The sequence below is a fragment of the Enoplosus armatus genome (genome assembly GCF_043641665.1).
Source record: "Enoplosus armatus isolate fEnoArm2 chromosome 3 unlocalized genomic scaffold, fEnoArm2.hap1 SUPER_3_unloc_1, whole genome shotgun sequence".
NCBI lineage: Eukaryota > Metazoa > Chordata > Actinopteri > Centrarchiformes > Enoplosidae > Enoplosus > Enoplosus armatus.
This window is the reverse complement of record NW_027261182.1, coordinates 176730-191430: the sequence shown is the minus strand read 5'-3', so window position 1 is coordinate 191430 and position 14701 is coordinate 176730. Positions and strand designations below refer to the sequence as shown.

At 43.4% G+C, this 14701-nt stretch overlaps 1 protein-coding gene across 1 annotated transcript in view; it reads left to right on the top strand.

Moving 5' to 3' along the window:
• Positions 1-8720: 8720 nt before the first annotated feature.
• The window catches only part of LOC139307102 (dedicator of cytokinesis protein 3-like), an 88896-nt gene continuing 82915 nt past the window's right edge, over positions 8721-14701 (top strand). The window contains exons 1-3 of the mRNA XM_070930984.1: positions 8721-8760; positions 9303-9386; positions 14595-14635. Of these exons, the coding sequence (XP_070787085.1) occupies positions 8721-8760; positions 9303-9386; positions 14595-14635 (165 nt within the window). The remainder of the gene's footprint in view (positions 8761-9302; positions 9387-14594; positions 14636-14701) is intronic.

Below are 14701 nucleotides of genomic sequence, written 5' to 3'. Positions count from 1 at the left end.
TGTGTTGCAGGAAAATCAAAGGTGTAACTGATAACTTTGATGATGGCTTTGTTAAATGTCCCAGTAAGTCATACCAGTGAGCCGGCAGGCACCATACTGAGGCTCTGGAACTGGAGCACCTGAATGCAACGCAGCCATGTTTTTAGTCACACCTGTATTTGAGGCCGGCATGTGACCAGGTCTATTAAACCCTGTCTTAGCGCTCCGTGGGTTTGTATAAACCGTACTTGATTGGTCAGAGTATTCATTCGTGTTTTGCATTGCATTGTGGGACAATAGTGTGGCGCAAAAAGTCAAGTGGATTCAGGATGCGTACTGACGTCATTAAGTATCTTCATTGTGCGACTGTTCCAGAGTGAAGGCGCTGTGTGTAATGTTGGACATGATGGAGGTGGGGGGACACTGGGTTTACGGTGGATTGTGATAGGCTGATGCATCTGTCAGTCAACACAACCCCAAACCAACGCCTCTCTCCGAGCATCGGGTTTCAAGATCATCGCCAAATTACACATAAGAAGCTCGTGGGCTCTTTCGGTCATTTCAAAACAGTGAGTTGTCTTGGAGCCATGAGAGAAACAACTTTTTTACAGAAGTGGTTTCAAAATGCAGCTGTGGTCGTTTGCTACTTGGCTAAAACCCACCCCTTTTCAGTAGCCTCCTGATTCAAATTCATAACGCACATCCTCTCCGGGGAGCTGCCCAGTATCAACCACCGTAACCGTTGGTTACTGAGACATCTCTTGTGGAGCAGACGGGGGTAAAGTGCAAGCGAGTGGTTTTCCCGTTTAGCCTATTAATAGCAGGGAGCAGATCTCCAGGCTCGACATTACATAGTGAGGTCTGCGTCCCATCTGTGCGGTACAGTTTATCTCAGCTGTATGTGGGTTGGTGTGTGCCGTCTGTGCTGTCCCAGTCACTACTGTGGATTCAGGGAGGTGGCCTAGTTCTGCTCGCTGCTCTTTTGTTCACTCTTTTTCATTTTCACCATCTACCTCTTTATTCAGTGCTTCTGTCTTACATTTCATCTTGCAGTAGGTTGTGCTGTAGCGTAAAAGCTTACAGGAAATCTGCCTCCCGTGCATGCACGCATGCACGCATGCATGCAAACCATCACTGCACACGCATATGAAAGTCTCTCATCACCATTTTTGGCTCTCAATCTCTTTTCCTCTCTCTCTTGTTCTCTGTTCCCTCCGATTTCTTTCCCCCCCCGTCACACTTACAAAATCTCATCCTCCCCATCAGCTGTGGAGCAGCAGCAACTAGAGGGTATGGAGAGAATCTCTCACACACACACACACACACACACACACACACACACACACACGAAGGCAGTCCCATACACTTGCACACAATCCATCTGCTGGGCTGCTGAGCGCACTTGAGACTCTGCCTGCCTGAGCCTGAGGGCTTTGTGGTGGATGTTAAAATGACAAGCTTCATGTCTTAATTAGGATGAGATCTGTTCGCGGGGCATGATGACACACACACACACACACACACACACACACACACACACAACATATCCACTGATGTGAATGCATATGCAGTACATAGTATCATGTACATGGAGAGTCATGTGTGGACAGTAAGTATCATCGTCTTCTGTTCATACACTCCCTCTCTGCCTGTTTCCAACACATCTCTCTCCCTCTGTCACACACACTGTACACACAAGCAGTTATACAGCAACCATCTTCCCTTCTCTGATTCTTTATGGAAGTATATTGGAAGTATAACACTACTCAGCGCACGGGCTGTGATTTGACATCATCGTGAGCGTAACAGATTCTCGCGCTTGTGACGATCAAAGCTGCTCACGCTCACTCTCAGCAGTCTGGACACCCCACCAAACACAATCTGACCTGGAGGTGAAGGGTCGTCCTGTTAGACCCCTCCTTCTAAATAAAAGCTGGGACTGTGGCATTTACTGAACCACCAGATGGAGGCGAAGAGCAATATTTGGTTTCTGTATTCTCTTAAAAAATCTAAATGCATGGACTGTATGTAAAGGTGGACGACATGACAGCTCCGCAAAAGTGAAGACTAAACACCTTGACCGCCCCCTGGTGGCTGGCTGCAGTATAGGTCATAAGCCCTGCCCCCTCCATGTTAGAAACGTCATGATTGACAGCTGTGATTGACTGTGGTGTGCTCGATTGGGTCGGGCAGGTGTATGGGCGGGACCATGATACTGCGTCTCCAAATGACGTCACCAGCGCAAGATGGCAGCGGCCGTATCCAGGAGAGTCTGGAGAGTCTGGCTTCATTTCTTCATGCAGCGGGAGTAAGTGGAGACGCGTCGGCCATCTTTATATACAGTTTAAGGTTGGCACTAAATGACGAAGATTATATTAAATTTTTTGGCAAATGATGTAGTTTTGAGAGTCAAATCAATTACTAGCTTACTAGTAGTTACTAGCTATATATCATCGTGTCTGTGTGAGCGTCGTGTTCACTTCTGAACCACTCGTAGAGTTTTCTTATTTGGTTTTATGAATGATTTTAACAGAAAAAGATTATTTGAACCATTATAAGACAAACAGTTATGACTGAGGCTGATTGTCACTTCTGAGAAGGATGCTGCTCTCAGAAAGCTAGCTTGATACGGGGGGGGTTGGGCTTACTGTGACTGTTACGGCTGGAGAGAAGCGACAGAGCAGAGTCGGGAACGAGAAAGATCAGGATTACACGCACAAATCTGGTCCTGCTCTCATGAGTCTCTGCCTGAGCCTTTCTCAAATGTTGACTTGCAGTCTGAGGACCGCTCACAATTTTTGTGCTCTCTGAAATCTTTTGTCCTCAATATATTTCCATAATTCTTCTCCATTTGCAAAATTGTCCTAGCTCAGAAGATCTGCACCTTAAATTGGTTCTCTCACATGCACGCACACACACATACACACACACACACACACACACACACACATGCACACACACACCATCTCCCTCTGGTTCAGCGCGGCTCCGGCTCACACTCGAGGGATTCCCATTTATTCCTTTTCATATGCTTATGGGTGGAACACACCACTAAATGCGCGTGTAATGTGTTTCTGAGGCAGCCACATACTGCAGCACCAGGCGGATATGATGCATAATACATGAGCAGTTCCATAAAATGCAACGTAATCTGCATTAGTCCCACACTGTTTACAGTAAGAAGGAAATCCATTAAGAGGCTTTAAGAGGGAATCATGTGTTTTTGCTTCCATATTTTCCTGCATGTCACATATCATCAAGGTTTGGTTTAAAGTTGAAACAGTTGTTAATGTGTTTCATGGCTCATGCAGAGCACACTTCTGAATTAAAGAAGATACTACTTGAGTAGATACTACTCATAAAGAGAGCAGACATTAGCCGCTAACCGCAGCCTCACAGAGTATTTTCACAATTCTTCCTTGATCTTTTAATTTTTCTACTTCTGCTTCTTGGTGATGATGTAGTCTTGGCTGAATATCTTTTGAAAACCTTGAGAGAACTGGCATGAGCTTGTTGCTGCTGTAAGCGGAGAGAGGAATCGCTGTAGCAGAGCCAGTTTAGAGAAAGAGAGAGAGATTCATAGTCAAAACGTCTTCAGGCTTCGTCTGCTAATTCCAGTGTCAGGAGATCATTTGATATCGAAACTGTTCTCTGCTGGCACGTCAATAAAGAAACACTTCCTTGAGAACCGGACGTTTACTGTTTGTTATTTATAAGTTTTGATATTGAGTGCATTTGTAGCCGCGCTGTGTTGCGTCTTTGAGGCAATAATCACCACAAAGCAACAACATGGGCCCAGAAATGTATGTTGAAATACACACATTTCGTACATTTAAATGGATGTTGTATTTATACAGTTTAGAAGTCTTGGTAGGTGGTTTATGCAGAGTGCCTTCCGGTGCTATATTAGCATGGAAATACTGTCCCGTCTAGCACCTGCCAAGTGGGTTTACATCACTTTGCATGCATGCAGTATTATTTGTGATGTATGAGGTTGTTTCGGGTTCATAAACCTACAGGGGGTCGTCACATCTGTTCCTCTCCACCATCATTCCCCGACTGTCTACACCTCTTTGTCAAACCCTGAGTGAATCAAAAATACACATCATCATAAAGTAAGAACTTGGCCTTCAGACATATGACTGTTCTGTATTCACTAATATATTCTATATATAATTCTTACCCACAAGCATTCAAGTGCACACACGTAAACTGTCATGGAAACACTTTGGTCTTTATCTTGGCCTCTAACCTTTTTTTTTAAAGTAAAACTTCTGCCATCTTATCGGCTTGAAGTTGTAATGTGTGACCTTCAAGAGATTCAGACTGCTGCGAAGATTAATGTCACATTTTCCAAGTTCCACCATGCTATGCTGCTTGTGTTACGCCCCACCCTCAGCCACGTGGACACGGGAACCTGGTCTCCAGTACAGTAGTTTCAGCCGGTCACCACACTCCCTCATACGGATGAATCTGATAATATTATACGTTTTAAAATGTCGGCGTCTCATTTCACTGACTGAACCCAGTGGACAGGTTTTAATACAGTTCCGGGCTTTGAAATTCAACATTTTTACAACTATTTCGTGAGTGTTGATTTGTTTTTTTCCTTTATGGTCAAATCGTACTTACAATAGATGATTCAAGCGTCTGTTTGAACTCCACAGTGGCACTAACAGGAACGTGGAAATCTCATACTGAAGTACTGACAGCACTAACCGGTACTGTTAGGTGCTTTGGTTAAAAGGATGCACCGAACAAAGCCTTTTCTCAAAATGTACAATCTTTGTTCTACTCAGGAAAGTTCCGTCTTTAAATAATTCACAGCCGTTAGATTTGTGTCAAATGTCTTCTTCAATTTGTATTTTGGTGGAACTGCAATTAAATATTGAAACAACCTCTGAAGTCGCACCCAAAATTCAATTATCCCGTCACGGAAAATGACTCATTCAAGTGCCTCACACACACACACACACACACACACTACGCATCCATATACATAACTTTCTCTAGTGTTTCCTCTCTCACAAACACACACACACACACACACACACACACACACACACACAAACACACACACATAAAGGCCACAGGCTAAGTGGTGTGACTGGCCTAACAGATGTGAGTCATTTGTCAGACTATTGACCCAATCCGCTGGATAAACTAAAAGCCAATACCAGCCGGACAGAGCAATGCTAATCCCTGTGTGTTCAGTGTGTGTGTGTGTGTGTGTGTGTGTGTGTGTGTGTTGCCCACACACTTCCCTCCTCGCCTCCTCTCCCTGCTCTCAGCTCTGTGACAGTCTCGCTAGAGGAAGAAGGAGAAACATGTGAATAATTTCTCACCATCAAATCCAAAAGTTTGTGAAAGGGTGAAACTGTTGGATGATGCAGCTGAAAAAGAAAGAAAAAGATTTTTCTCTACCTTCCTCCGATCAGGTTTCATTTAGACGAGAGTATTTATATTTATAGATGCACTTCATGCAATGAAAAGACTGGAAATCTGATCTGTCAGGGATTACAGGGTGGTCCACATCTATATTAAGTTTGACTGGTTAGGATTAAACTTAATGGAGAAGATGTGACATACATATAGGACATTTTCATCAATACTGACTCCTCTTCTTATGCAACATCATGTTCATGTTTTATCGGGAAAGCCTTTGATCCACTTGCTGCCATTAGGTAATCCATCTGTGATGAGGAGATATCTGAGAAACTGTAAATAGAAATGCATCTCATCTTAAATCTGCTGTTTGCAGTGAAAACTGAGACCCCCTTGTGTTTCTCGCTAATGAAGTTTTATGACAACCTGAGCTGTTGTCATGGCGTCAGCCACAGTGTCTTTAATATTTCCTTGTATAGTCTTAAACTGAGAGACAAGATGGATGAGGTAGTTTGCTTTATTACATTTCTGAACAGATTTATTCAAATTCCTTCCAGCTAATTGCAGTGATGGTAGTTTCAGGTCTTTGTTAAAGTGTGAGGCTGGAATAAACTGAGAGGTACTACATGTTGTTTAATCCTGCTCTCAGTAGAACCAGCAGTGCATTTAAATGTGATGGCATTAAGATGCCTCTGCTCTCGGGAACGATGAGTCACGTTCATGAATCACCGTCACTGCATGTAGCTTAGCAGATCACGTTTTCCACTTTACTTTAAAATATTCTGCTTAAAAACCATTCATCATTCAGAAAGCACAGGGCCTCGTTAATTACTAAACAGGGTATAATACATTGGTAGTGACATTTGTATGAAGAAGTAAGAACATGCTGTTCTCTGTAGTCGAGAAGTTCGAAATAGCCACTGTGGGAAACGAGAAGGATTGTTGTGTGTCGATAATAGAAAGTAAATCTGACTGTAATGTTAGTGTAAACCTTAAACTTATTGAACTTTTTATCTCAAGTTCAGTTGACTTAACTCGGTTGGTTGACGTTGAACTAATTGTTCAGTTAACTCACATGTTTAAGGCAGCAGGGAAACGCTTTGAAGTAGAAGCTTAAACAGTTTTACAGTGAATTTCCCTTTATCTCTTAAACTCAGTGTGAGCTCTGGTGACATCCATCCTGCCCCGTTGGCCTCCTCTCGTGGACACGGCTTCAATTCATCTTTCTTTTCCACATTTGGTCCGAGCAGAAGCCAAGACGGAGTGAGAACACGGAGGCTTTCTGGCAGTTGCATCAAACAAATGACAGACTGACAAGGCCAGCGACAATGACAGAGCGACAGTGATGACAGCAGGTTACAATGAACAAATGAGAGGGGAGGGGGGGCGTTATTAATGGAGACCCAGAGCGTGACAGTGACAGAGAGAGAGAGTGGCGTCAGTGACACAGAGACAGACGGTGACGGCGACAGAGAGACGATGGCAGACAGAGACATGAGGTGTGTGTCCTCGCCGCAGTCAGTCAGGACACACTGCGACGTGTTGGTGTGTGTTGGGTGGCACACTTAAGGTGACGCTGCCTCGGTTCGATTGATTTGATCTTTTTTCCTTACAGTTGTAATCCTTCGCACTTTCAGTCCTGGTCGATTTGGCAACGTCCCTTATTACGCGTGGTAGCAAGCGCAGTTTAATACTACAGCAAACAGTCCGCGAGCAGCTGCCTCTCAGGAATACAACACAGAACTGTTGTAACTGTTTACAGCGCAGCCAAACAAACTCAGGTTTTTAATAGAGAAGTCCGACAATAATAACTGTAACTGTGGTTTGATTTCATGCTGCACTCGGCAGCAGGACACAGCGAGGTGAGCAGCCTGCAATATTCAAAACTGATCCGCCGCCACAAAATGACGAAAATGGCCGATGTCTGTTTTTTTTGACGCATTTTAACAGTAAAAGTCACCTGGTATTGTGCCAGCTGAACACTTTTAATGTGAAGCAGCAGCAGTACTGTTTGTACAGTAGTACAGTTTTTACTATACTGGAAATTTACCACATAGAGAGGTAATTACAAAAAGTAAATAGATTGAATGTCTACGCAGACAAATGGTGAGCATAAATGGTAAATGGGGTAAAAAAGAAAGCGGTTATGATTTTATGAAATTGGAGTAGTACTTTTAATGTGTTTTATGTATGTTTTGTGGCAAACAGCTTTCACAAACCTGCTGTTCAGTTTTCTGCCTGCTTTTACATTCTTTGAGTTTTGTTTTGACTTGTTTTGTCTTACATAAGCACGCTTTGAAACTGACTCATTCTGCATCTTAGGAAAATCATTTTGGGCCATTCTTCTTAAAACCTTTTCTTAGAAAATAAATTATATAATACATACAGCATTGTGTCAAGCCTGTGTACTGCTGAGCAACACTGATAATACGGGGGATTTGTCTGGATTTGTAAACTATTAGACCAACAGTTGCAATAACAGCCGAACACTATATATAGAGACAGTGACAAACAGAGAGACAGAGCGACTGTCAAGAGGCCTGAGGAGCGTGACCATGTCTTAAAGTTGGCTTTGTCTTCGAGTTGATTCACCACAGACTGAATGAGAGAGCAACAGCGGAAATAGACTGCTGTGACCTCAGATGTACCGTCCTCCAACACAGACACTTATTTGAAACCACCAGTGAAACAGACAAAGACAGAGCAGATAGAGAGTTAAGATCTTGTCCTGTCTTGATGCTTGTTCTACATTCAGAACAGACTGCAGTCGTGGCCCAAGCTCACCTCTTCACAGAAAGACACCAACACAGACAAGTGGAAAGTGCTGGTTTGCCTTTGGGCTGGAGTTTTATCTCTGACTTCCTGCTGAGCGATTTACATTTAGTGTGCAGTCATTGATCCTTTCGGTGTGTTCAGTGGTAAAGTCAGACCTCGAAAACATGATTTTATATATTATAATATGCAGGTTAGTACTGTAAAAGTGTTCAAAACATGTTTTCAACTTTGACCTCAGCCTTGTCTCCCTACATTTCTGCACGTGTGACATATTTACATTTCATTTTTTGGCATATATTAATAATGATGTATCTTTCATTTTTCTAATCCTTATTTTTCACACTAGTCTTTCAGCACAACACGTTGTATTAAACTACACATACTACTTAAACCTTTGAGTCCTTTGAACATGTGACTTGATTGTGTTAGTTATTACTGACTATAACAGTTTTATTCTCTGTACTTTGAACATCGAGCATGAATGATGTTTATCTGTTGCACTGACACACTGTCCTTCTCTGTGAATAAAAAAAGAAGCATATTCTACTTCTCATCACAACTAGGCTCTTTTCCCAGTCGCCATGCCATATTTACAGCAGCCAATATCCAACGCCCAACATGGTCCGAATGTAGCATCAATTTCACAGATCACCATATTAAGCAGCATACTAAGAGTGTGTGGAGATGCACAAGGAAAGACATAGCTAGGGAGAAAAGTTTGGTCTTCGACCAGGAATGCATTTATTTTGGGTAAAATTTCAATATTTTACATTTGAGTTCTCTACGGAGTGACTGACAGTGACTCCAACACTAGAATAAGCTCTGAGGTCTGTTGTTTTCTGGGTGCACTGGTGCAGTCATGAGGATTATTAACATCAACACTGGCTGGTACAGCAAGGGCCGGATGTGTCCAGCCAGGCTCTGATGCTAACGTCATGCAGCTGTCACGGGACGGGCAGACGGTGACGGTGGATGAAATGAGGGGATGATGAAAGCAGATGAGGGCGCAGCTTTCTTCATGTGTTTTGTGAACTTTGCTAAAAGATGTTTGAGGAATAAAAAGTGATATCTGTATTTATTGATAATGAATATAAATAGTTGCTGCCGTTCCACACATTTCATCGCAGTTTCTAATATCTTTTCATCTCTTTCTGTCTCAACAGTGATCTGCACCTTCCGGGGCTCAGTGACTCAGGGTTTGGCTCTGGAGGTGGGAGAGACGGTTCAGATTCTGGAAAAATGTGAAGGTAAGGCTTCTACCTATCTGATGGATAGCTCCTTGAGATACAGTGGGGGTGGATGTTTGATACAGCAGTAACGTCCTTGATCATTGTTACTGCAACACTGGAACATCACTTAAGCAGCAGGAGTGGAGAGAGGCAGTGAAGGTGGAGATCATATGCAGTAATCACTGTAAACATCCTCCAGGGTTGGAGAGGACTGTTGCGTCTGAATAAGAATAAGAATGTGTGGAGTGACGTCAAAGGGAAAACTTGGACCTTGAGGCTAAACCAGTTAGGAACCACTGGTTATCAGACGAAACATGTATGTTTTATCAGTTTTAAACTGTGCCGAAAAGGAGAAGAAACTGGTTTAGAAGAGCTATGAATCGCTGCTTCCTGCTGTGTACAAATGAAACACATTGAGACAGGTAACCAAAGCTTTAACCTGCGGAACTTAAGAACTCTTGAGAACGTGTAATCAGAACGACTACAGTGTGACTGTGAGTAACGTTAATGTCACAGAGCTGCTCTTATGGCACTGATGAAGGTATTCAATGATCTTCCGAGGAACCTTTAAACCTCTGCTCAGAATGAGTTGGTGTGTTCATGGAACCGAGATTGAAGCCTAACATATGTTGTTGGATTATTCAGAGGCGCCACATTTACATAAACCTCAAGACAAACACAAAACACATTAGAAATTCCAGTCGATCACCTGAATAAGGTACCTGCTCCCATGCTGCTCTCTTCATCAGATGGTCTTCTAGGGGAATCCTACTAGTAGTAGTAGGGTGACACGATACACATTCCTGTCCATTGTCCATTGAATTCCACTGGTCGACAGTTGGTGGCAGTAAGGTGCCAAGACATGTAGCATAGTACCAACAAAGGCAGACTGTTAGTAAGTAAACTGTATTATCGTACGACATTAATGGTGTATGTGTGAAAAGTAACCGATGCGTCAAGATGATTGACCTTTTGTATGTTCCTGCATCAGTTACTGAGTGACTATAAGTTCACACTGCTGAGTTACTTCATGTAGCTTCATCTAAAATGTTGTAAATCTGTAATGAATCAAATCCGTTTCCCCCAGATTTTCAGGAGAGATAGAAGAGCTTCCATATTAATGCACACAGCAAAAAACAAACTGATACTCGTTCTCATTGCTGCATCCGTACTTCCCTCGAATAACGAGTGCAAACGGCTTGTAACGGCCGTGTGCGGGCCTGGACGAGAGCCCAAGTTATTAGCCCATGTTACTCCCATTGTTATTCCTAGTTTGACTCACGGAAATTAGCAGCTCATGCCAGGATGCGTCTGAAGCCAGGAAGTGTTGTCTCTCGCAGATAATGAGTGAGTATGTGCTTCATTAGCCACAGCTGAGCAGTCCGCTACCATCGATCCAGTGTCGGAGGCTGATTGGGTCTTTACCCGCGGAGGGAGATGCCCATGAGAGAGTGAGAGAGACAGTGGGGGGGGGGCTCCTTCTGGCCTCCTCTTCCCGCTGCGTTGTCATCTCCTACAATCCTCTTCTCTTCCTCCCCTCCACGTCTGCTTGTATTGACCAGCCTCATATTTAAGCCTTCATGGCATCCAATCAGCATCTAATTTAGCGAGGGACAGGGGCTATTATCTGAGCCCTTGTGGCAGAAGCTGGCATCACAGCTTTCCCTTTAACACACACAGTGACTCTCAGAGAAAGCCAGGGCTAACTGTTGTCCAAGACTCCCCCAGCTTCTGTCATTATCTGAAAAGAGAATACCCCCCCCCCCCCTGTTTTTGTGTAGTTGGTGGGTATCCATAGTGTGTGTGAGTGGGTGTGTCATCATTACCAATTCAGCTGCTGCAGAAATACTGCAGAGCTTTTATTTAGAAAGTACACTGAGTGTTGAAGGTGCTAGGAAGATCCTCCCTGCCCTCTTGCACTGTGGCTAGCACTTCTCTGCCTGCACTAATGCCAAATTATCCCCAGACTGAAACTCAATGACTATAATGACAGTGATGTGGAGATGGCAGCCAGGCTGCGGGAATGCAGCCCCCAAGTTCCATTCTTAAAATATAGATTGCAGTCATAACACTTGAGCAGGCATTAGACTTCGATTAAGGGCGTAGCAGCAGCTTAAAGTGTGAGATTTTGACTGTCAGCATTACTGAAGTGCCCGTAGTCACCGCTAAGAACAGCCTCTCATTATTTTGGAGAGGCTTTCCAGCGGAATCAAATCTTCCGTAGCGAGCTGCTGCTGTTGTGGATGTCCAGGAGCGAGCTGTAGGTGAATAACCCTGAAACAACCAGGCTGTGATGTGTGGTTCAATACATATAGGACTCTGTTGTTCTTTATCTTTAGTTTAGCATAGCACATGAAACAATCTTGTCCCTCTGAGCCATACGTCTGCAGTCAATTCAGACCGATTTTGAATTATATGTGTTGCAGATTTAACTCCTGGACTAAAGATCAAACTAAAGGAGGCAACATGGCACCCCAAAAAACAGAGCCGCTCTTTCTAAAGGAGGAACATAAAAACCACGGATGTTCAGACTAATCGTTCCAAATGAGTTGTCTTAATGAACACGGCAGTAAAAGAGGGTGGGCTGAGCCAACCCACCCAAATTATTTTTCAAAGCTAATGCTACAAGTTAGCATCCGAACACAGACATGAGCAAGTGTAACAGTTAGGAAATGATTGGTTCCCTCTGAACAAAAGGGACTCCCTGCTTCCTTGCCCTCCAAGTTGGCACCACCACAGTGTTGTCATGGTGATGGACTGGTCTCGGTGAGCAGTCCCACCCCCCCGAGGAACGCAAACTCCGTCTTGTCCAGGTTGAGCTTCAGGTGGTGTTTTGACATCCACTCTGAAAAACGTGGTCGAACTGTGGATGCTCCTGATCTTCCTTTCCTCAGGATTCTGTATTTGTTTCTTTTCTTCTTGGCCTGCGTTTTATTAATGTTGGCACAGATGCTGATTTGACAATAATCAGTCAATACCTGCGCGTTGGCAGCGTCGTATAAACTGAACACTCTGCGTTCACAGTGAGTAGCTCGGTGGCTCAGCTGCAGCTCGCACGTCTATTATTACTATGTCATTACCGCACGCCCTCTTGGGTTCTATTACTGCATCAACAAGCAATTCCTTTTTTCATAAACTAGCTTGAGGTGTCCTCTACGGGGACATGAAGCAGCATTAAGACTCGTATTTTAGCTTGATGGAAACCTGAAATCTATTGTATGATGCTGTATTCATAATAAGTTCAGGCTGAACCTGCATTAGCTCGACCAAAGTGGCTCCTTGAGTTCTGCCTCCCGCTCAGAGATAATTTACACAGATTATTATTGTGGATTCTTTCGATAACGTTGCAAAATGATTATTCTAATAACCGCTTAGTGAGCCGCGTGGATCGGGAGGCGAGATGATTACTCTTCTTCAGAGAAAAGCTGTATGACAACAGACAAATTAGGCACATACATGCACCTGCTGTACACACACACACACACACACACACACACACACACACACACACACACACACACACACATCCTCATGTCAGCCCTTACAAATAGGCCCAGACACTGCTGGTCCTGCCCCAGTCTGATTTCCATATAGATGGGAGGCTGGGGAGTAAACACAGCCATCTTAACGAGGGTGATAAATGGATCTTGATTGGTTATTAATTAACCAACCAATTAAGCCTCCATCAGATTATGTCGAACTGTTGAGAAATGGATCTCGAGATTTTGCAAGAAGATAAGATGGAAGCTAATATGAAGCATCCTGGCTGATCGGTGTTAGCGTCGGTATCACTGGAACACTTTTCTGAATGTTTAATCAGGAACAGGTTATGATTGATTATCAGGTTTCATTGGTGCCATTATTTTATGTTTATGTATTTTAGGACATTTCTAAACAGTTTCATTACAGAACTGTCTTTAAACATGTTGTGGAGCACAAGATAGACATTGTGGAAATTCAGTTAATGACTGTTGTACTACTGGTAAAGTATAGCAGTGTACACTGTGGTAGTCTAAGAAGGTCAAAGGAATAATTTGCATCATTTTGACATAAATAAATGTCTCCTTTGCTGCACTCTGTCACTGACAGACAGTGGTCACCCAAGCCTTACATTTCCAAGCGCCGGAGACACAATCATTTTTATTTCCACTTGGATTGAGACGAATGATGTCCCCACAGCCTGAGAGGATGTCTGGGTGCTCCCTTGTACATATTTAGTCCCTTGACACACGTCATTTCAGCTGTCGAGGCTTTACTTCAAGTTGAGTCAACCTTCATGACAGCTTTCTACTCCGCAGAGGCATCTGATGAATGTTCGTCCATGTGGAAAGAACTGTTGTTCTGGCAGGAGGAGGAAGTGGATCATCACTTGCCCACATGCACACACACAAATGGGTCATGTACTACAGGTCGCAGGGTAGTAGTAGTAGTAGTGTGAACCCAGACCTTTCCCCAGCTCGCTGATCTGGTTCTGGTTCTGACTCTGGACTTCAAACAGTCGGGGCTGAGCAGTGGCAGACTTCTGCTAATGATGTTTGAGTTCTCACAGATGTCCATCGCAAATAAACATCCATAACTCTGCTTAGAAATCCTGAAAAAAGATGCTCTTCACAACTCAAGAACTGAGAATGACCACGTTTTTTAAGTTTGCACACACACCTCAGGCTGTGAACTAGTCCCACCCAAACATCCACACACACTCAATAGAGAGAATACTGACTAAATAAATATTGATTGCTGGATTGCCGACTGTTGTCCTCTTCAGTGCAGCGTGACGCTAAAACATGTTGCATCTTCACATGAAATGTTATCATTTTACTTTTTCTGCCAACATACGTGTAGATTATAGTTCAGGCTTGTACTTGTACTTGACAGATATAAACCTGTGACCTTTTTTACATTTTAAGGACAATTTCAGACTCATTTCCAGCTTTGTTGACTTGTGATGGGACCATGCTAGTGTATTTGCAAGTTTTAGCCCCACACTGAACACTTTGTACTGTTACTGCTGATATATGTTGACGTATATAACAGTTTCCATTCACTGGTATGGTCCTTTTTAGATGGAGTTTTTTTTCTTGCTGTTGGAAAATGCTGAAATGTTCAAGCCAAAGTCGCCTCGCATATTCAGTCATTCAACCCGCTGACTCATAACGTTTTTTATCTCTTCACTGAATCTCTGTCGACTCGACTGTCTTAGTCACTCATGTTTGTGTTTTCTTTCAGGATGGTACAGAGGATTCTCAACGAGGAAGCCAAATGTCAAGGTAAGAGAGACTGACAGCTTCTGCTCTTCGACTCTCTCCTCTCAGACTGTTTGACTAATAACACTT